The sequence below is a fragment of the Gnatocerus cornutus genome, chromosome 2, assembly GCF_029298725.1.
Source record: "Gnatocerus cornutus isolate USDA-ARS CGAHR chromosome 2, icGnaCorn1.1, whole genome shotgun sequence".
Lineage (NCBI taxonomy): Eukaryota > Metazoa > Arthropoda > Insecta > Coleoptera > Tenebrionidae > Gnatocerus > Gnatocerus cornutus.
Genome location: NC_142234.1, coordinates 19,663,858 through 19,687,222, shown reverse-complemented (window position 1 = coordinate 19,687,222; position 23,365 = coordinate 19,663,858). Strand labels below are relative to the sequence as shown.

The 23,365-nt window shown below is 40.7% G+C and overlaps 2 protein-coding genes across 8 annotated transcripts; one reads left to right on the top strand and one right to left on the bottom strand.

Moving 5' to 3' along the window:
• Positions 1-393: 393 nt before the first annotated feature.
• Positions 394-9,686, bottom strand: nwk (FCH and double SH3 domains nervous wreck). Of its 6 annotated transcripts, XM_088029804.1 has the most exons (15): positions 9,565-9,685; positions 9,356-9,499; positions 9,220-9,305; positions 7,384-7,528; positions 7,197-7,333; positions 5,672-6,239; positions 3,777-4,010; positions 3,575-3,725; positions 3,315-3,484; positions 2,981-3,265; positions 2,621-2,935; positions 2,407-2,572; positions 2,296-2,330; positions 1,922-2,228; positions 394-1,867 (listed from the first exon to the last, which is right to left on the bottom strand). In XM_088029804.1, exons 1-15 carry the CDS (start codon positions 9,583-9,585, stop codon positions 1,749-1,751), a joined length of 2,883 nt encoding a protein of 960 aa, XP_087885930.1. In that variant the 5' UTR covers positions 9,586-9,685; the 3' UTR covers positions 394-1,748. The 6 variants fall into 6 exon arrangements, with proteins under 6 accessions (XP_087885930.1, XP_087885927.1, XP_087885926.1 ...); XM_088029801.1 differs by having other exon boundaries at positions 394-2,228; positions 2,984-3,265; positions 9,565-9,686; XM_088029800.1 differs by having other exon boundaries at positions 394-2,228.
• A 2,473-nt stretch (positions 9,687-12,159) lies between these two features.
• Positions 12,160-23,107, top strand: rno (PHD finger protein rhinoceros). Of its 2 annotated transcripts, none has more exons than XM_088050845.1 (9): positions 12,160-12,272; positions 12,666-12,709; positions 12,762-12,871; positions 12,919-13,235; positions 13,363-14,079; positions 15,631-16,396; positions 16,444-18,583; positions 18,783-19,325; positions 19,676-23,107. In XM_088050845.1, exons 3-9 carry the CDS (start codon positions 12,806-12,808, stop codon positions 22,465-22,467), a joined length of 7,341 nt encoding a protein of 2,446 aa, XP_087906971.1. In that variant the 5' UTR covers positions 12,160-12,272; positions 12,666-12,709; positions 12,762-12,805; the 3' UTR covers positions 22,468-23,107. The 2 variants fall into 2 exon arrangements, with proteins under 2 accessions (XP_087906971.1, XP_087906970.1); XM_088050844.1 differs by having other exon boundaries at positions 12,666-12,712.
• Positions 23,108-23,365: the final 258 nt, after the last annotated feature.

Here is a 23,365-nt window from a genome sequence, read left to right as displayed (position 1 = left end):
AACGATTAACCGACGCAAATCTTTACGAATCATTGAGTTTTTAATCATTGTTAAATCAATAGGATGGTTAATGTGGTGGTGAAGGTGGCTAGGAGGGTTGGCGAGACGAAAATAGACGAGGTTCTTGAAGTTTTTAGCAGTCTAAGCGGATTTCCGGTTTGGAGGAAGAAAAGTTGGACCGGCATCGATTTGTACTTATAAATAACACGATATTTCTCCACTTTCTATGCGAACAAATTAGGCAACTAGTGCTAGTTTATTAGAGGCGATAAAACAGACATTATTAGTCACATTTCCAGTCTTAAAACTTTAATTGATAACAGGTCTTTTACTTGTTATGGGAATTAGATTCAGTCGGGAAAGAACTCCATAGCTGGTCGATTAAAACACAGCTTCAGCTACATAAATTATGTATTTCATAATATTGTTGTTACATAGAACGGATTAATGAATTAATCAGATCTGAAACCAAGTCTTACAGATAGTCATATTATCTACAAGGTGAGAGATTGAAGTTTATAATAAGAAGGCACCGCTGAAAGAAGACGGGGAATTCAATACAATCGCGTAAAACAGCCTGAAATCTCATAATTGTACATTTCGTTTCAAACCTTGTCCGCGGAATTCATTATACAAAAAGTTATCGTGAAGTTTCTTCACAGACAGTGGTAAAACGCACTCAAAAAAAAAACAGATCTGTCACAAAATTCACGCTATCAAAAACAACCAACGAACCAAATAATATTGTCACACTAATCTGGATGAATTTATTATCGTATAAATACTATTTACAAACTAAACCACTTATTGCTAAACATCTGGAACATTGCAAGGTACATAAAAAATGTTGTAAACTCAATGAACTAAAGAGGAGTTGTTAGGTAACACTAATGCTTTATGGTATCGGTACCTGCAGTTATTTTAGTGCATCCTGCCATATTTTCCACTTATCCCTCCCTAGATATACAGAAACATCTAAAATGTTTAATAATTAGGCAACAACGCTTGATTTTTTTTTAATCACTATACACATAATCACATCATGATGTTGATGTGTTCGTAAATAGTCAAGTATTTTTACTTAAATAATAATCAGTCATTTAATCTTAGTACTATCAAGACTAACAGCGCTCTATTCAAGGAAACTAGAACTAGCCTTGGTGCGACAATATGATGCGAGTACATTATTGCAAAAATACAAAACAGAATTGACTCGAGTGGAACTTTTAGAGCAAAATATCAATCGACTCATTGGAGAGACTCAGTTTCTACACAAGGAAACGGTTGCTTCACCGTCCGAATTAACGAAGCTGACTAGAACAGATTGTCTTAAAGTCGTAGCAAAGAAACACTGCCAATATTCGAGTATTGGAAAACACTTTAGACGTTTCATGGGGTGTGGAGGAGAAGGCAGAATGTGCGAGGTGGTGAAATGGATCGAAGCTAAAGCGTAAATATTTTGATATAATCTTCAATTCTTGCATAAAAAGTGGTATTTACATACACTTCACATCACCTCTTGTTCCTCCCAGATTCCGCCCTTCTCCCTACAAAAAAACGCATTCAATTCAACAATAGTAACCAATTCAACCGATAAACTAACAACTACTTACAAGTCTAAAGTGAAAATATCAATTTTCTAACAAATAACAAATTAGGTACAAATATACGCGCAATTCAACAACACACAACAGTCCTGCGTCGTCCGTCACGGATGCGTATAACTAGAAGCGTACGAAGATCTACGTCTATGCGTTGGACTCCTTCAGGTCCTGCAGCCTCGCCAACTGATGAGGCTCTAACTCGTCGGGGATGCTCGCTCTACCTCCAACGACTTGTTTCGGTTCTGCGTCCGACGGTGGCGGCGCTGGAGCAACATGGCTTATTGAATTTTCAGCTGTGCTGGGACCGGTCGTCTCACCATCGCTATTTGTACTGCTACTAACGACAAAAGGGGTTGAATCGCCCCCTTGGCCGTCTACATCATCGGGGTCGTCAACGGGCGCCGGCGGAGGAGGTGGCGGGATAGACGGTTCCTCACTAGGCTCTTCGTCTTCTTCGGGGATTGTGGTGTCGATATCGTCGTGATTCACGGGCGCGTCTTCGGGCGGAGGAAATGGATGTTCCGGTTCTTCCATCATTGGTGTTGCTGCGGTTATCACAATCTGGGCCACGCCGAGGTTGAAGTCGTCGGATTTGGAGCCGGACTGCGCGCTGGTGTTATCGTCCTAAATAACAAAGAGGCATCAGTAGGGCTATTTTACGAAGGGTTTTAATCGAGGGATTGGGACCTACCTCGTCAAAGACTTCGACGCTTGGTATATCAATCGCTGCATAGAAAAGTAACAAAAAGATCATTTTTTTGAAAAATTTGGACACGTAGGAGGGCGCTTGAACTATACTCACTTGGGACATCTCCCTGGAATTGGCTCCCGTATTGATGGTGTTGGTCTCGGGTCATCTCCATGGAAAATCCTCCCCCTTGCGCTTCCGGTGCGTCACTTTTCCCCTTCAAACCTGGTGGAGGTTGTTGGGGATGCTCCACCGACGGCGTTGGTTGCGTAATTATCACCTACATCTAAAATTTTAACCCCAAAACTGACAAGCAATGCTAATTTACTTGTGCGCCCATTAAAAAATCCGGAACATCAGGTGGGGTGAATACTGGGGGTGCAGACTGTGGGGGTGTTTCGTCCCACTCGTTTGTCAAAGGTTCCCCGTATTCGTCGCACTCCTCCACCACCAGTGATGGGAAGTTGCCAATGCGACCTTCCAGCTCGCCTTTCCACCAGCCATCATCAACACTGTGGGCACATCTGCTTATAATCCTGATAATTTGCCCCTCTTCGAAAGTGAGCTCTTCTTCGCCTTCACCGTCGTAATCGTACAAAGCGGCGCAATACATGCCAGGAGGCGATTCGGGGACTTTTTGTTGCTGCAAAGAACGGTAAAAAACTGGTGGATGCGCCGGGTAACTCACCACAGATATCACGGAGACTTGCTCTGGTGATTGATTTGTTTCCGATGTTGTTACTTGTACTTCTTCTTCGGTGTCAACCGTGTAGTCAACTGAAGAGAATGAGATTTGATTCACCAAGCCTGGAGTCGTTACTGTTTGTTCTCTTTCAACGTCTAGATAATTATGAGGAACGTAGCCTTCTTCGCCTTTGTAGTTTCTCGCTCTAAGCCATCCGTCGCCATCACCTTCACCTACTACTTCTAATTGTTCATTTTCCACAATTGTTAGTTCGTCCGGATTTTGTGCCTAAGTACACAATGAGTAACACAAAGACTTTACACAAGAAAAAACGTACGGTGTATGAATAGAGAGCTGTACATTTGAGAAGTGGAACGGAAGGACTGGATTCTTGACGTAAAATCTGCTCAGGTTCTGCAGATTCTTCGGCGCCCCAATCTATTTGAGTTGGATCGTCCCAGCCGGCTGTCAGCTGCTCGATTCGCTGGCGCTCTTGCTCCAGCATGGCTATAATTAATCATAATTAAAAACAAAGTCTAAAGAAGTTTTTATATTATGTTTATCCCCTCGCCAGTGTGCAACTTGTTCTTTGCCTACCCCACTCACCGTCGACCTCAGCGTTCTCGAATTGGTCGTGTTGACTTCCCTCACTGTCCTTATCCTGCTGCTTGTCCTGCTGTGAAGCCACCGCCACAGTCTCTCCATCGGCGAAGTCGCTGTCGTAAAATGAGTCCGAGCTTGGATGGTCCTGCAAACCGCAAATTTCGATCTAACGAGTGTTTTCACACACTTATCTCACCCCCGTGGCTGAAACGTAAGTCCTCACCGATAATGAGCTGGCTGAACGTTGTATATCTTGGACGTTGAGCGATTCCGCCTCTTGGAGCCATTCGTCGACATTCACACCGCCTTCACGAAGAACCTCAATTCGAGCTTCCGCTTTCGCTTTCGCCGTTTCTGCTTTTCGGATGTTCTGGCGCATCTCTTCGATTTTGGTCTCAAGGTCGGGGCCGTTCTGGTCGTTGGGGTCCACCTAAGAAGAAGCCGCTTGTACTTACAACGCCAAATGCAGTGCCGGAATTACAGCCACGGCCGAAATTAACTGAGCTAGTAGACTCTCGATAATTTGAAGTTTTTTCCCGATCCCCTTGATTTCTCTCGATAAATTGAAAAATTTTAATGTATTTTATTCTATTTTATTTTATTATTAATTTGAAGTAAAATCGAGAACTTTTTTCCCGCCAGCACTCAATAATTTGAATTTTTTCCTCCCGAACTCTCGTTAATTTGAAGTCCCTCGCGTGGGCGGACAAGAAAAACAGAAAACTTATGAACAAGCAATTCTTAAAAATTATATTGCAGCTTAAAAAACAGATTTTACATTTTTTTGACTATTTTAATACGTAACATAAATCTGTTTCACCAAAAGAATTTATAACTGACAAAACATAAGTTTTACGATATTTCAAAGTGGAGTTAGTGAATTTTACGCTCTCTTCTCTGATTGGTTAGTTTATTCCGACTATTGTCTGTTTGCCTTTAAACTCGCGTTTATTTTAATTTTTTTCATTTCTTTCTGTTGATTGTTTGAATCACACTATATTTTGAACTCTCGATAATTTGAACTTTTTGCCAGATCCCTTGAATTTCAAATTATCAATAGTCTACTGTAACACAAAGTAGACAAATAATTGTATTTTTTAAAATATTCTTCCAGTTTTTTGGCCGTTGCTGTATTACTGTTACTGGTGATCTTCAGATTTCGCCACGATCTAACATAATTAATCACAAAATCTCTTTTTTCTTTGCCATGTTTTTATTGATCCCTTAATGGGGGATTAAAATCTGTTGACTTTGAATTTTTGGTGTCGTCTTTCTTTGGCATTGAATTCCGTACTTAAAGATTTATGTTTACACGTTTATCCTTTGTGATTACTTATTAGCAGCGTCCCTGGTGGCGAGATATTGTTGATCCAGTTTAGGATTAGTACTAAATCCAATTAAATATTCATTTATGCAAAAATACAGATTTTTGAGCGAAAAACACGTTCGGTGGCTCTGCAGGATTAAACCGTATTTTTAACAAGAGTTAATGTCGTGAATTAGGCGTAGTTACATTGGATCATATATTTAAATTACTCTGAGTTGTCTGCAAAACCTGAATTTGATACAGTGGGTGTATTTGTGACCTGATTTCTCTTATCATAGCTACTTGAAACTAATTATTCTTTTACTGTAAACCAGTCATCAGACTGAACGTTATCAAAAAGTAAATTTGAATTACATGCACATCCACGCTTGGTATTGATAGAAATTCCGCTCAATTTGCAATGATTTTATTCGGTAATTGTTAATTGTTTCGATGACTTCAATCGGAACCTTCGTGTGTAGTTTTAGATAAGAAAATTACATTTTATGGAAATAGCAGATGTGACTTGCTATCAAGATAGCACATTTGAGTTCCTTAATTATATCCTGAAGCAATTAAGGACTTTGAAAGGTATTCCAGAATTGCCAGTTTCTAAAGGCTGCTTTTACCCAAATTGCAATCTCATTTCGCTCATTTAAAGAATTTCTAGACTGTTAGTAAAATACGAGAAACTGTTAAAGCTGCAGTTCCCGCATCCGTAATATCGCATGAAAAATGCTCTTCAATAAATCAATAACTGTGTGACAACCCCGTGCATCACGTACCTTTTGTCCCGACTCTCTGAGCGCATTATAGATCTGCAGCTTCTTCACACTCTGCCTGATCACATTGTTCTCTCTCGCTATCTTCGTGGCCCACCTCCTCGCTTCCTTGCTGAGCGTCGCCGCCGCGGAATCGTGCTCAGCTGTGATGATTTCCACCGGATCGTTGTCGCAGGCTTCAAAAGGATATTGAATGTGCTGCTTCAACACCGGATAATACAAATGGCAGCACTGGAGATTGTAATCTCTAGTCAATTGCTTCGCCTGGTCCCTGATGTTGCTGAAGGAGTTCTGCCATGCCGAGCAAGTCAACAATTCCGTGCGACTCATCAAAGAGAGATATTCGGCCACTTTGTCGTAGACACCGCTTTCCATCGTGGTCATGCACATCTGCAGATCCACCAGGAAGTAGCGAGTCTGGTGGGCGTTCGCCGCCGCCAGGCACAAAAGGTAGTCGTTGCGAGCGCCCGTCGATTTTTCGTCGAGTTGATCGCGTTTGGTTGAGTATTTGGCGCTGTTCTTTTGTAGGGAAGTGATTGAAGTGAAGAAACCGCCTTTTTTCTTTTTCAGTCTGGAAGGTAAGCGGAGGAATTAATGTTTATTGGGACGTGAAGAGTGTGTGTGTATCAGGGTGTAGATAACACCCTGAATTAATCACGTGGTTGCATTCCAGAAGGACTGAAATGGAAATTATTGTTATGGCAAGGGTTGCCACTGCCGGATTCGAGCACAAAAGCTAATTGTTTTTGAGAGACTATACGATAAATATTAAACACGTGACAGGGCTGAAACACGACACCCAGTGACTAAAGTTAATTAAAATTACGGCGTAATTAAAAGGTGTTCGATATCTGCACGAGAACCTTTGTGTTAATTTCACTAGAACCTCCCTTCAAATATTTCTAATTTGCTCTAATTTTTGAAATTTCCCTCGGGGATGAAATCCACATACGCTTTTCCTCCAAATCCTGATTTATTTATGCATCGCAGATCTTTAAAATGATACATAATCTTGATTTAAACGTCCTGAAGAATTCCCTCTGCAATAAATTCACGTAAAGTTTTATCTTTTATCTCAAGGATAATTTAGTTCCTTAGGGAATCCATCCAGTCAGAAACGTCCTCGCGGTGACGTGCAAAATTAAACCGAGTCAGATATTTATTACCGAGACAGGCCCCTTTATAGATTGTTTAATTAAGTAAATTCGTGTACGATAAATTAAAATCGTAAATAATTTTCCGCTGGACAAAATTACAAATAGCGTTATTCCATCTGGAACCCCATTAGAAGACTGTTTCTGACAAGGAAAGATCGATCAGTTGGGACACACAAAAACTGTGATTTCGCGTCGGAAAATCCATCATTGAGAGAATGCGGCGTGTGAGTTTTCTATTCATTTTTATAGAAAAGACCGACGATTCCACTCGGAACGTAGGCTAATGAGGTTTCGATGGCAGGAATGCCGGAATTTTCATCGAGGATAACATTTTCATTAACGCATTTGCTAAATATGTGGGAATAACTCACTTTTCTTCGATGTCTCTCGCTTTATCTCGAACTCCATGGGCGCTGTGTTCCTCATCAAAATAGAGCTTTTTCGTCTTATCCACGTCCTGCACGCATACTTGTAATTCCTTTTGAATTACCGCCAGTTGATCCAAGCACTGAAAAAATCCGACTCGGGATTTATTACTGCTGATAATAAAAAGCTCACCTTTTTCGCTCCTTGTTGTTTATGGTTCTTTAAAATTTTGGCGTCGTCGGCGATTTGCTGCTGGAAAATTTCGACTGCTGCCAATCGAGCTTGTGCCAATTTTTCGTTCTCTTCCAGGACCGTCCTCCAGACGCTCCACATATTCCTGGAAGAACGAAATTTTATTCCAAACGGCGGAAAATATTATCGACTTTATGAAAAATTCATCTACATTTAATCGTACCACATAAATAAGCTATTAAATAATCCACTAGGTTGAAGAGGAACAACATTGTCTAATTTTCCGATAATCGATAATATGGGAAACACAAAAGTTGCTAAAATAAAAAGAGTTTTAAGAACGTGCACGCGTTGATTTACCACAGGCGAGTGGGAAAAAGTTTCTAACAAACAATATTTCGGGAACTACAAGAGGCTCTAAAGGTTTAAGACTGTACTTCCACAGATTTGGGGCCAAATCTTACCAACATCGAGATCTTTGAGAAAACTGGAATAATTTAGAAACACAGGTAAAGGAGAATACGTGCCGAGAATGTGTTCTCATGTTCTGTATAGAAATATTTATGACACAAAAACGTGTCGTGTGGATCTTGGAATATTTAGATTTAAACTATAAAATAAACAAAATAAAACGCGATAAACTGACAATTTTTTTGTTGGAATAAATGAAGTGTTTAAAATGTGATTAAGGGCCACAACCACTGTAAAATTTGGAAAAAATCGTATACTTTTAAAAATAACACAAAAATTTAAATATTTAATTAAAAAATTTAAATTTAAGATAAATAGTTTAAATAGTTATTGAGCTATAGCTATTAGTACAATAAACTATTACAGATATTAACTATAATAAAGTTATCTTGAAAACGCCTTTTTCTCGAAACTACATTTTTCAAATTTGCTGCAAACTTGTGACATCAAAAATCCACCATTATGTCAAATTTCAAAATTATTCCACTATTAAGGTTCATCCCACTCGAAATATCTTTAAGTTTAATTTTTTTTTTTTTGATTTCAGCAATGGTGAAAGGCCTTTTTTTCTAGTGGCTTGGAATAACTTAATAACTCGGACAGGATTAAATATTTTTATTTGAAAATTTCAACTTTTTTTTATTATCTATGTAAAAATGTATCCTCCAAATTTAAAAACATTTCATGCAGTAGTTTTTTTTTTAATTCCCAAAAATCACCTTTTTTAGAGGGTCACAGTGGTTGTAAACATAAATAAAAAAGAGTCATTTATAATTAATATTTTCAGTTCACTTTGTTGTTTAATTTGTAAATACCTAATGTAAGAAAAAATGGATAAATAAAATTGAATCCCAAAAAAACTAGCAATTCTGTTTTTTTTTATTTTTGTTGCTCTAAAAGCGTAAGGCGCCAAATTTGAATGTTTTATTGTACCGATTAATTCATTGTGGGTAGAATTACAATTTAAGGCAGTCAGGAAAAATAACAATCAAAAGAAGCCTTAATGGAACAATCACGATAGAACACAAAGGTCGCAAAGGAATCGGTCCATTAGCAAACTTTTAGTTGAAAACTTTGGATCAGTAAGTTTCAAACGCTCGACGGAATTTACGAGAAAAGTTGTTTTTCAATTAAAAAAACATGGAATTTAGAGTTCAACGTTCCATTCGAGAAGCCAAAATACGAATAAAGTCAATTTGAAATTAATTAAAAGTTTAAAAGAGTTGTATATGTTGGTAAACATGTTTTAAATTTTGGTTTTGGAGATAAAAATGGGCCAGTCCACGAAATCGTTGATTAGTAGTGCTGCCAACCTTCGTAGACACAAAGGGAACCCCCTAATCCAAAGCAAACCACACGACTCACCATTTTTCCTCGCTCCCTTCCAACTTGATGTCGGGGATGTTGGGCGCCTTCTTGTTGAGAAACTGCGAGGTCAACTTGAGCAACTCCTGCAAGAACCCGAATCAATACCCCCTTGCACACTATTTAACTCAATTACTTCGGCATACGTCCTCTCAAGTGCTGACCGTTTAATAGTGAAGCTCTTGAGATCCTCGAGCAGTTCGCACTCATGTTGATTCTTGAGGTTGAGTTTGATGATCTGCTCCGCGTGGAGGTTTTTGAGGAATTTGGCGTAGTTTCCCTAGAATTGCGACAGGAGGGTTTATTGTGTTTGAATGTGAGTGTGGCAGCGATGTGTGTGCCCACCTTTCTCGGAGGCGGCTGCATGGTCTCCAAAAAATCATTCACTCCACTCACAGCACCGCTCCCGACACTTCCGACTCGACGTCTATTGATTATGCCACCCACTGACCGACAGAGCTGGCGGCGGCGCGGTTCAAACACCGTGCGGGGCCGACTTGAACCCGACGAAATGATCGAAACGCGACGATCATTGGGTTTTAATGAGCAGCTACTTACTTCTGATAACTGTGATAACGAAGATTTATCAAAGATTGGGACGATAGTTAGACATTTATGACGGTTTCGGCGAAATTTTAAGTGGCTGGTTCAAGGGGACGACATTTTTAACCGTACTTGGAAATAGTTTGAAACTTTCCAGAAGTTTTAAATGAACTACATTTCAGTTTAGTACTAAGTTTTGAAATATGGTGTCTAGATACTATCTCAAGTGACTCGTATCGGAGAACAAACGTTAAATCAATTCATGATCTAAGCCACAATAATAGCAAAACAAACTCGTGACCCACATTTTCAGGGCTTTAGAAATACTCACATTACGCGCATCCACCATTTGTAAGAATGAACCATTTTGACCAACTGCTAGTGGATTCATTTGACATTCTGAACTCAGTCATAAATATTCATGCAATTCCGCAAAACTATATTTTACGCACTTGATACATAAAATACTGTAATTTCAAGCGCATCCACCATTTTAACAATGTAATTACATCACTTGTTGTGTAATAAATTTCATTACATAGCGGTTACACAAGTGATAGAAGTTATTTCATGCATAAAATGAAAGTTCTTTGTAAATAAAACAACGAACCGACAACTTTGGTGCGTTTTTTAAGACTCGTTTAACTATTTCAAGTATTCAGAGCAAGAAAAAGGACAAATTTAATTTTCATTCGAAAACGTGCTGCTTTATTCAATTTTATGAAGAGTTTTGTCATCTTGTCTTCTATACAATACAGTTTGTTATTTCAAAAATGTCGATGAAGTCATCCAAGTTTACTCTCAACTCTTAACTTTTGTTCGTTTTTACGTAGTAAAGTTTTTGAAAGCAAAATCAATAATCCAATACGTTTAGAGTACAGTAACTACAAAAATTATTTGATATTGTTATTGATGACTGCAATATAATTTAAGTTTCGATACTTGAACGGGGCTAAATATGCTGAAAAAGATGTTTAGAACTTCTTGGAAAATTTTTAGTTATTTTAATGTCAAAGCTTTTATTTACAGTCAATAGCATAAAAATTTGATCAAACTTTGCGACGTCAGAATAGTGACATTGATGACTAACATTTTTTGCTCGCGACTGTATGCTCGATTAAAAAAAACACCTGAATATTCTTGTTTCAATTTTTCCGCTATTTTATTTTTCTCAATAGCAATGTAGATCTTTGGTGTTGTTTTAATTACAGAAATCTTTTCTCTGATTTGACAACTTTATCTACCACTCATAGATGGCGCAGGTTCTTTTAAACTTTACTACTTTATCTTAATTGTAAATTTATCATTATCCGACTTTAAAAATTAATTAAAGGAAGTGTATTTCGATTTTTACTAATAAACACGTTTTTACAACAACAGCTGATTTTATCATGAATCACGATAAAATAGGCCACGTGTTCCACATTCCACACCACAAAACTCAGATTTATTGTAGGTTTTCATAGCTTCTCCGGGTTTAAATCAAACAGAAATATTAAATTGTGGATTTGATCGATCGCTCCCGCGTCCTTGTCCCTAAGCACGTCGCGAATTTCCACAAAAAGCAACGATAATTATTCTCGTTTGATAAAGAAAAGGCATTTTATTACCCTCTTTCGTTGTCCCTTGCTTTCAAGGCATAAAAAGACGGCCTAAATGAATTGTGATCATAAAACCAAAAAATCTGATGCAATTCATCGACTCGGGGCAGCAGGTCGTAAACCCAATCAACATTTCAGAAAATAATGCGTAAGTGGGCGTAACGTCGAAGTTATGTGTAAAGCAGATATCGATTGTCGTACCAACAGAAAATAATTCGTTATGAGTGCACAAAAAATGCTAAAATTTATTTGAAAGTCGCCGATCATCAGAAAAGAATTGTTTAGGTGGAAAAATTATGCGATCCCCGCCAAAAATCATGCCTGGTATTGATGTCACGTGACCACCAAAAGACTCGGATCTGGGAGGCATGATGGCGCCAAATATTGATAGAATTGTACGAGCGGTATTAAGGGATAAATGCCGGATTACTCGGCCAAAGCAAGAAGAATTGGGAAAACTCGTTTCATTCTTCGAATTTTCGGAAGAATTTTGCCTCTGAGGGCTTTGAACAATGCATCGTAGTCGCCTTGGAATGTGTAATGAGGACATATTGGTTATGGGGGAGAGAGACAGCGAGTTTGGGACTGCAACTTTCATTTATGAAAATTTTAAATTAGATAAATGTCCCGAAAGTGAAAAATTAAATCTGGTCTCAAACTCAACAGCAAAGACGTTGCAAAGCTCTGCTAATTGTTGCTGAACGGAAATTCACCGGATTTTCCGGTTTCTCGGGACAAAGAAGAGAGATGGAGATAGTTGAGCACGTCTAAGCTCAGGTACGTCGTCTTTGCATGTGGCGCCACCTACATTGTCAATGTTGTTAGGCTTACCAAATGGAGTCTAATGGAGTCGATTTTATAAAAATTGTCTGAAAATCAATCGAAACGATGAATAACCTCAGAGAAATGGTAACGAATTGGGCCCCCGTGGTCTTCAGTTTATGTTAAAATAGTGCAGAACGCTGTGTGTGCCAGTGATAGCTTCAAAGTGGAAATGTTTACAATGTAGACATGGGAGCCACCTCTGCTGTTTGTCAATCTTTTCCGCAGAATTATCGTTTATTTAGAGGAAATCTCAGCTTTTCTGACACGGAACTTGTTGTTTGGGTTTGAATTAGGAGCGTATGTCGCCTCAAAAACAGCTAAAATCCAGTGCGCGAGACATAGCCAAAGGCTATGTGGTGGATTTTTATTTCGTTTTTTCCATGATAATTGTCACAACTCTTGCTCAAAGCCCCAACGAAGCTGTCACTGGACTGTCGCGGTCTCCACGTTTCACCATCTAACCTCTTGCTTTTCCAGACATAAACAACTCTGGATGTGTACCCTGTTCTGGATGATAACATGTAGTATGTAAGTCCTCGCCAACCTTCCACTCTTTAACTTGACTTCTTTTAGGTAGGCTAGGCAGAATCTACTTCCTGCCTGCACACTAAAGTGCAATGTCACAGAGAGCAAAAAGGCCTAACCGTTCAGAAGATGGATCATTACCTGTTAAAAGGCGCAAAGTAAGAACACTTCTTTGTGATTTTCACCTTGTAACGTTTGTCTTCAGCGTACGGCGGCGGAGGAGGAAGAAGCGGCCTCCTTGGCAGCTTGGCAGCCCCGCTCCAACGACCTAAAGAGCAGCAGTATATACAATAGAACCACCACTGAGGCCCCTGCTGAGCTTTTTCGGAAAGATCTTATTAGTGCAATGAAGCTGCCAGACTCTGAGCCCCTCGCCTCCAATGAATATTGGGTCATTATGGACCAGTGGAAGCAGGAATGGGAGAGAGGGGTCCAAGTTCCAGTCAACCCCGATTCTTTACCAGAGCCCAGTGTCACCGTCACCCACAGCACGCCGCTGAAACTTCAACACGAGTTCAAATTGTAAGCATTCGCTGCATGCCACTACCCCAAAAGGGAAATTCAATGTCTGAACTACTTCAGGTGGAGAAGAGCACCTGTTTCATCTTTTTAATTGTATATTTATGTTGCTTATATCGTTGTATTGTAGACCTAAGAACAAGTACATCCGCATCACGAAGGACGACAACTTTAAGATGGAAGAGCACGCTTTGTCCAACGCCCCAGCTCAAGCGGAAGCCGCGTGCTCGTACGACCTCGACGAAGTGGACGTTTCGTGGCTGCGCATCTTGAACAGTGAGCGCGCTCAGGGGGGCCAAGCGCCGGTGTTTGAAGACCAACTAGAACGCGTAATCGAGCAGTTTGAGCTGTGTTGCTGGGACAAGATCCAAACCATCTTGCGAAACGAAGAAGGTCTCGGCATCGAATACGACGAGAACGTGATCTGCGACGTGTGTCGTTCGCCCGACTCCGAAGAGGGCAATGAGATGGTGTTCTGTGATAGCTGCAACATCTGCGTGCATCAAGCTTGCTACGGCATCACTAGGATACCGGAGGGGCAGTGGCTATGTTGCACGTGTAATTTGAGTAAAAGACCCAAGTGCGTGCTGTGTCCGAACAAAGGAGGCGCGATGAAGTGCACCAGGTCGGGACAGAAGTGGGCGCATGTGTCGTGCGCGTTGTGGATACCGGAAGTTAGTATAGGTTGTGTGGAGAAGATGGAACCCATCACCAAGATATCGAGCATTCCGCAGAGTCGGTGGGCGCTCATTTGCGTGCTGTGCAGGGAAAGAGTGGGAGCGTGCATACAGTGCTCGGTGAAGACGTGCAAGACTGCGTATCATGTCACGTGCGCCTTCAAGCACGGGTTAGTATAGGGGCTGTCTTATTTTACACACGCAAAGGCGAGATTGGGCCAACTAAAACTTTACGATTTTTTTATTCGCGTTTAAAGATGTTTTAAAGATTAAAAAAACATTACTCAATTTTCCATTGTTAATAACTTGCAATAAAGCAAAACTAATTTTCTCCTTCATGACAGACTAATTGTTTTGAGGCTGATTCTATAAACATTAAAAACAACATTTGGTTGTTTTATTGCTGAATTAATTGTTATTTTTTAATTATGTTGTAGTAAAATTCTAGTAATGCGGTAGCCAACTGGTCTTTCTATTATTAAAGTAAAATTTAAATTTAACATTATGTTGGCACAGGCGGTTATTAATAAATTAATAAATCTAAAATTGGATTTTCAAAGGTCTTGTTAAATTTTCTAGTTTGTTTTTTGAGAATGTGCATTTCTGTTACTGACCCAGCTTAGATAATTTTATATTGGGTTTAGACGTTGGATTTAATTTATGTTGGACCACTTTTTAGAAAAATTGAAATATATAAGTAGTGAAATCAAACTTAAATCAATAAAAAAGTTATATTTTGTTTTATACGGTCGAACTTCCATAAATCGAAATTTGACGGAAACCACAATTGGTTCGAGTTTAGCTTAGATAATTTTATATTAGGTTTAGACGTTGGATTTAATTTATCTTCGACCACTTTTTAGAAGAATTGAAATAAATAACTAGTGAAATCAAACTGAAATCAATAAAAAAATTATATTTTGTTTTATACAATCGAACTTTCATAACTTGAAATTTTGAAATTTTTGTTAGAGATCTGATTTTGATCTGAATTTTTGGGATATTCATCTTCTTGCACTTAAAAATTTGTTTTATGGCTCAATTCTTCTAGTGAGATATCGTTGTCAGAATCACTTACCAAAACCAGATTTTTGAAATACATATAATAATAATAAATAATAAAATACATTTCGAGTTGTAGAAAAATTTGAGTAATAGAAGTTCGAGTTGTGGAAGTTCGACTGTACCTTGTAAAACTCACGTAAAACTTTTTACCTTATTTTAATTCAGATTGGAATTTTGTGTTTTTCGTCTGTATTAATTGAGAATCTTTCACTTACATAATTTACAATGGCTATAATGGCTATATTTTATAAGATGATCGCTTTGTCTTTCTTGGAAGAAATAGTTGAACAAATTCGTTTTATCAGTTGTAAGAAGATTTACGGTGGTCATTCAATTAGAGTCCCAAATTTTTTATAGAAACAAAAACTATAACTGTAATATGCAAATAATTAAAATTAAGGAAACTCTAAATTGATTTCTAAAACAAATTTTCGCTGCTAATTAGATTCGCAAATCTGGAAGGTAAACATGAATGCGTCATTTCTCTCGTTTGAATTTTTGTAGAATGAACGCATATATTATTCATACAATGCACTATAACGTTACAGATAATATAATAGGCCTGGAAAATTTTCACGTAGACTAATTGAAACCCGATCTAATTTCCACATAGATAAAATATTTTCAAAGATATCTGAGCATGTTTTTCTGTGTAGGTTGGAAATGCGAGCCATCATCGAAGACGAGAACGCCGACGACGGCGTGAAACTGCGTTCCTACTGTGAGAAACACAGCAAATCAAGTAAAAAAGAAAAAAGTGTGTGTTCCGGTTCCGAAGACGACGATTCAAAACGCAAAAAGCGCAAAGACATGACTTCCGAAGAAAAGAACCAAGCTCGCGCCGCCCGTCTTCAGGAAATCGAAGCGGAATTCTATAAACACGTCTCTATTAAAGACGTCAGCATCCACCTTGACGTCGACAACGATGCTTTACACTACATCTACAACTACTGGAAGTTGAAGAGGAAAGCAGGGAAAAACAAACCTCTTCTACCCCCAAAATCAGAAGACGTCGATATGCTCTCTCATAAACGCGAACAGGCTGATCTCGAGAAAATGAAGATGTTTGTGCAACTTAGACAAGACTTAGAAAGGGTGCGGAATCTGTGTTATATGGTGTCGAGGAGGGAGAAACTTTCGAGGAGTTTCTTTAGGTTACGCGAACAGACTTTCCATAAACAAGCGGCGGTGTTAGAAGCGGCGCCGAATTTAACTAGTAACGTGCTGCAAGCGGTGATAGAGGCCAATCATGGACCTTCGATTTATGATAGATTGTATTCGCACGAGGACGCTGAAGATCACACGACTGATTTCGACAAGGTCCTCTTGAGGATAGCAGGAATCAAGTCGCCGACGGATTCCGGGGACGAAAAGAAACCGGAGCTCAACGGGCTGTTCAAAGATAAAAATCCCTACAAAAAGGTGAGGACAAACAATCCCTCTATTGTCTTAACTGTTGTTTTCCTCAGGTGTACTTCAACGGGACTTCCAAGCGCCGCAGCGGCAGTTTATACGGTAGCACCTCCAGCAGCGATGACAAGGGTCGAATCATCGCAGTTAGCAGTTCGGAAGAAGACGATAAGGCGAAGAAGAAGTCTCTTATTCGTAAAACCAACAACAACAACAAAGCGGCTGACCGACAACGCAAGCGACACAGCGCTTCGAGTAAACTTGATAGCAGCAGCGAAGACGACACCAAACAGCAAAAAGCGAAGAAGCCCTGGGGACAATTTTCGCGGTCGCGGTTGATGCAGGTTGAACGCGAATTAGGCTATTCGGGAAGTGACAGTGACGAACTAGTGCCGATCCGATCGGCGACGCAAAAAACGGACACTAAACAAATGTCGTCGATTTATTCAGATAGTGACAGTTCGGATGTTTCAATGAACAAAGCGAGTGATTCTCAGCAGAATAAACTACGCACGAAAGCGGCGGTGAAGGAGTTTTCGCACAAACCATCGACTTCGAAAAGTCCAACCAAAGGAAGTCCCGAAAATAAGAAGAAGATTAAGAGTGATGTTAAGAAAGACAAAGAGAAGAAAGATTACGTTCCTTCGGATTTGATTGTACCGCAACGACAAGCCGCGAAGAAAGCGACGGAAAATCTCAAATCCACCACAAATCGGGTGCTTAAAGAGCAACCGCAACAGCAGGAGAGAGAAGAGGAGACGCCTCAACCCAAAGTCGAAGAAAAGCAAATCAAGTCGCAAAAGTCGAGACCTGTTAAACCGAAAGAAATCTTCAAAGAATCAAAGAAAGACTTTGGGAAAGCCGGCGACATTTTCGACTTGGATAAAGAAATGGAGAAGGCGGAGAATCTGGAGATTTTTGCGTATGTCCCCCAGAGACAAGCGGCGAAGAAGGCGGCTGAGCACATAAAGAGCGGGTTGGGTAAGCCGATGGCTTCTGCTGCAGCGGCTCCTGAGGAACCGGAGAAAGTCAAGAAAGAGGCGGACACTAGTTTAGTAAATAAGAGTAGCAAGGGGATGGAGAAGCCGGCGAAAGTCAGCGAAAGCAAACGGAAGTCTTCCTCGAACAGCAGTTCGTCTTCCTCTTCGAGTTCTTCCACGGACTCGTCGTCATCGTCGGGTTCGGACAGCGAAGCTGAACCACCACCAGTCACCCAGAAACCTTCACAACCGCGATCGGAGAGTCTTTTCTCGAATAACAAAGATAGTAATAATCGAGAAGTGGCTAAGCGGACGAACGCCAAGGATTGGCCCTTTCTTGACAAGGAAGCCAAACCAACAGCGGCGTCTAGCTCTAGCAGCTCCGACTCGAGTGATTCTAGCCGTCCCGCCTCTCCTAAGCCGCCAACAGTCGATAAAACAAGTGGTGACAAGAAACAACCAACTCAGAGAGAGGAACAGACACGACAGCGAGGGAAAGGTAGACCGACAGCAACACCAAGAAGTCGGCAGACATCCAAGTCTGGTGATCGGCTCGGAGATGCTAATGTCAGGGTTAGAAATATGTCTGATAGCCAACGTAGCGATGCTAAGTGTAGGAAGGGAAAACAGGATGACCTGGGACTCTCGAAAGAGAGCAAACCCGTTGGGAAATTACAGTCTCCGGTCAGAAAAGCGGACAAGAAACTGATTAACGACAGCAAAGACGTGGAAGTCGTTAATCTAGAAAAAGAAATACTCGAAAGGAAAGCCGGAAAACAGGGATCTTCCAAAACTAGATCCACGTTGGACAGGCTGTTTGGCTCTCCGGACAAAAAGGAAGAAAAGAAGTCACCGAATAAAGCGAAACCTGCCAAACTCGAAAAAGTCAAGTCTACTGTTAAAGAGAACAAAGAACCTGAGAAAGTCACCCCACCAATCAACAAAAAGTCGCCAATTAAAAGCAAGAATATTGATGAGATTTTCACTCAGAAAACTATATTAAATGAGAATAAAATAGAACTGAAAGAGAAAGATAAGAACACACCAAAACGGGAGGAGGTAATGGTTATAGAACCTCCCAAAGTTGACGAGTACAAACCGAAAGAAGATAAAGTTTCTGTTGATTTAGATTTGGAAAAGAAAATTCCTCAAAGTAGATCCATTTTCTCGCCTCCACACATCAAGGATAATTTGCTAGATTTTGACAACTTGGACGATGGTAAGTTAACAGATTCTAATTTAGTACGCATAAATAGTGATGACAGACCGGTTTAAAAATAATTTTCTTATTTATTTCATCGAAAATGTTTTTAGCACCTTTAATGTTTTTGTCCATTACGTATTGCGAATATTATCAATTATTCACCTGCAGCTTGTTACATAATCCACAAAACAATTGATTTTCGGTTTTGTTTTAGATTTCGGCATCTCTAAAAACGAGGAAATTATGAAAGGCCCTCTAACATTCAATTTTGGCAACACTTCGTTATTCAAAGAAGATTCTAAAGAAGACAGCGCCCGAGAAACTCTAAATCTCGTCGAGAAACTGCGCATGGAATTGTCTAAAAAGTCGACAAGTTGTGATGTAGACGATGGTGCCAGCGTTTCCTCGAGTACCAAAAACGAAAATGACCGAATAGAGTTCTCTGAACAAGTCGTTCCTAGCAGTCTAACTGAAGCTAAGAATGACATTAAACCAGATGAAGTAGCGACTGTTAATTTAGAAATGAGGGTTGAAGTGACGGAAACGACGACTAGAACAACTAAATGTTTCGACGACAGGGGACAACAACAAGATTATAGGTATATGAGCTGCGAGGCTGATGTGCCTTTGGAGCAAGACAACAAAAACATTCCGATAGAGCAACATCATGGGTTGGTTGATCATGGGATTAGTGGGCAAGGAGATGAGCGGTGGGTGCCACCGAGCAACGAGGGCTACAACAACGCGCAGACCATAGGTAATGAGGGGTGGTTTAGTGGTGTAGAAAAGTTGGTTTTAGAATTAGTGGAATCTTTTAGTTTATTGTTCGGATGTTAGTTTTAATAGCGTTTCTTTTGGATTTTGTTCTTTTTTTAATAAATGTTGAAAAGGTTAGACAATTTAATTTCAAAATTATTTTTTTAAAAGACGTTTTAGGCTAGATCCTCATTTTCTATTTTCTAAAAACAAAGCAGCGTTGGTTTGACAGTTTATTTCTATTGAAAATTGAGGAAATTTATGTTTATATGAGAGTTGGCGGAGTGTAAAATTATATAGCGCCGCGTGATTAAAAATGTAAAAGTTGTTAATCAATTTTTTTCGCCGTAGATTCTTCAACCTACGGTAGCGAGCACCAGCCACCGTCCCATCCCCCTCAGACCCCGCAGCATTTCATGCAACAATACTCATCGCAACCTCATCACAAACCCGATGCAATCATCAACACGTTACCTCCTCAAATCGAAATGCGGCTTCACGACGACGTCCTCAAAAGCAACCCGTCGCCTACACTCCACGACCGACGAATCTCACAAACCCCGTTGAACAACGATACCATGGATTGCATGCCTAGTCCATCACCGTACGGCGACATCCATCCTCAGGCGAAATGGGCCGATAGCGAGATCATGCCCAATCGTCGTTCTTCTTCAAGTTCGGCAGCTTCAACTTCCAGTTCGTGTTCGCGTCGTAACGACGAAGACGAGCTGAAGATGCGTCCCGACGTTATGATGGTCAACCACCAAGCGTTGGACATGGGCTACCTGCAGCCTCAAGGCCTTCCATTTCCCCCTGAACCTTTTTCCGCTTTTTCGGAAACGTCTCAGTTTGTAAGTCCCGTTAGTCTTTTCCCTCCTCCTAGTTTAAACACGTCTTTGGCGTTCCCATCGACGGCGCCGACGATGTTCCCACCTGCGTTTGGGGCTCCGTTCCCGGCGCCACAGGTCCTGCCGACGTTACCAAAACCTGTAGAAAACGTCCAATACTCATCGGCGTGCACAGCGACGTTCACGTCTTCACAACACAACATGGCGTTAACTGCAGCTATGGTGAATCTGCCACCGAGCATACCGAAGGAAGTGGAATCGCCACCTGAAGAGGAAGTAGCGCCGGCCGCGCCACCTCCAGTGGAGGCGACTCCACCGCAGAGCAATACCTTGTCCTCACCGAGCCCCTCAATCAAGTCGAATAGCTCGGGGAAGAAATCGCCCAGTAAGCCCACGAGGACATCCGCGAGGGTGACTTCTCAAGGAAAGAGTCCTAAACAACTAGACGTAGTGAAAGCTTCCGCGAGTAAAGGACGTGCAGACACTAAACGTAACTCTGTGAAAAGTAATGCTTCAAGAGGTGGTCAGTTGGTGAGGGGGCGCGGGCGAGGGAGAGGCCGTGGCCGGACGCATACGCACAACGATTACGAGTTTATGGGTGCAAATACGATACATAATAAGTTAGTGGGTACTGTGTACGATCTCGACTTCGACGACGACATCTCCAGCGAGAATGTTGATCTGAAGTCGATGAGGGAGAGGCGAAAATCTGTGGACGTACAAAAAACCGAAGCTAAAGACAGCTCTGATTCACCATCGCAGAAGAGTAGCACCAGATCCTACAACACGGATTTGAGGGAGTTACGACCACCGACTCCAGTCGAGGAAACACCTGCCAAAACGGCCGAAGTAGAGCAAATATTTCCAGACATGGTGCAACCTGTGTTACCTGGTCCTGTGGATATGAGGACGTACAGCGGTGGTGGAAACTTTGACCAGCAGAACCTCTTAAGAGCGTTTGCGACGGGCACAACCGAAACACACGTAAATGAAGAGATTGATGAAGAGTTTGAAAAAGAACTACAATCAGCGCTTACGACGCCAAGCAAGAAACCCGAAGAACCACCTGCGCCAGAAGTCGGCAATAACATCAAGGTGTCGCTATCGGATTCTCGGAATCAGCTTAAAGTTAAGATCAAGGGACCCATTGCGAATTACTCTTCGTCGATAGCGCCTCTTCCACCACCCGCTGTCGATCCTGTTAACGTTTCCAGCATGAACTTCGTGTCTAACAACGTTATGAGTTGTAACAACACGGTTAGTGGTAGTTCAGGAACCTCGAATCTCAGAAGAATGAGGAAGAAGGAACTGCTTAGGCAGTACTGGACGCAGGATATGAACATGGATGACTCCTCGTGCGCTCCAGGGATCAACGCTACTCCTACCGTACCTCCAGTTAATCGTACTATTATCACTATACCTAAGGCTGTGGCTTCTATGACCAGTATTCCTACGAAAGACGATTACAGAGATTACAGAACGGGTGCTGATGACTTCGAGAGCACAAAGCAGCATCGGAAAGAGACGAAAGCGAGACCTGGTGGTTTGTCTCGAGAGCTCCGCCAATTGGACTTGTCGCTTGACGAAGACGGAATGTTGGAGAGGAGACGAAGCGTCGGCTCCGTCGGCAGTAACAACTCAGGTTTATCGACTAGTTTCGATTCGTCGATGAATAAACGACGGGGTCGACCGCCTCGTCCGTCTCAACAATCGTCAAGCGGCACGCCCAAGATCAAAATCAAAATCGGCAACAGCATCGTCGGAAAGATGGACGACAAACGGGACCGAGTACGACCGCCGAAGAAACGTCTTGCCAATATAAACATGCCCAGCGTCGAAGACTTGAAGCGCGAAAGTATGAAGTTCCGCAAGTTGGTCATGGCCGATTTCAGCGAGAGCAAGGAAAAGAGGAAAAAGAAAGACAAGGGTGAAAAGAGGAAGAAGAAAAAGCCGAAGCCTGAGGTGCTACAGATCATATCGAATGAGACCCAGAATCCCACGAAACTGATCATCAGGCTAGGTAAGAAAGTGGAAGGTGAGAGGACTAGTGGGGAGGGTGGTGGTGAGGACACTGGGCCAATCAAATTAAAGTTTTCCCGATGTCAACAAGGCAGCGGTTATGTAATGAAAAGGGCGACACCTACGCAACAACCTCCTAGCACAGAGACGAAGGCGGAAGAGGCGACTCAGCCGGGACAACCGCCTCCTCCGACGCCGCCTCCTCCGTTAGGCGATTTGTCAGATGGGGTTCCGCCGCCACCCCTGCCCCTCAACAAAGACTGTGAAGTTAGATGATAGTCGTGTACCATTGATCTGTAATATAATAGCTAAAATGATTTTTAAACAAAAGTACGGTAGGTGACCAGTGAGGCAGGTTGTACAGACGCTAGCTGCTACTTCACCTGTTTTTAAATCCACGTTGTTAAGCTGTCTAGTGTATGTGTAGGCTAAGCGAGCACATGTATGTCATTAATTTCAGTGTACAAAGTCAATTACAGCCGCAAACTTGTAATCATATTTTTGTACATATTGTAAGTTATGGTATTTGTGAATATAAGATAGTACTAATTTATATATATTAATATCATTTAAAATGATTAACTCGTGTTGACAATTTTGATAGCTAGACTCGTTATAGAATTTCATCAGATATTGTACAGAACAAATGGCTTGAGTGCAATCTTTTTTATCGGTTGTTTGTTGTGAGAGAGCCATTATTTTATTATTATGTACAGTTTTTATTATTTTTTTTACATTTTTTTCTCGTCTAAGCGACATTGTACTATAAATTACATACTTAAAAAGATTTTATCTATTTATAGTTATATATAGTTAATTTTATTTTTTATATTCTGAATATGTTTTTATAAGTGTACGTGTTGTATCATAATAGTTTACTTCAAGTATTAAAGCACAAGCCATTTGTTGTTTCATGTTACATGATACAAAATAATATTATAATAAATATAAAATATGAACAAATATAAGAAATTCTTATTTCACTTTCCAACAGCCAAAATACGAGCCCAAGAAATCAATGCCTTTCACAGGCATAAGTCTAAAAGAATAGGCCACCAATTTTACACCTTATTGATTTTTTTGACTACAAAATTTTTCGGTAGATGGCGCGGACCAACTTGAAGTTTTTTTGCAAAGAAATAACAAAACTTGCTAATCTTGAAACATGATTAGG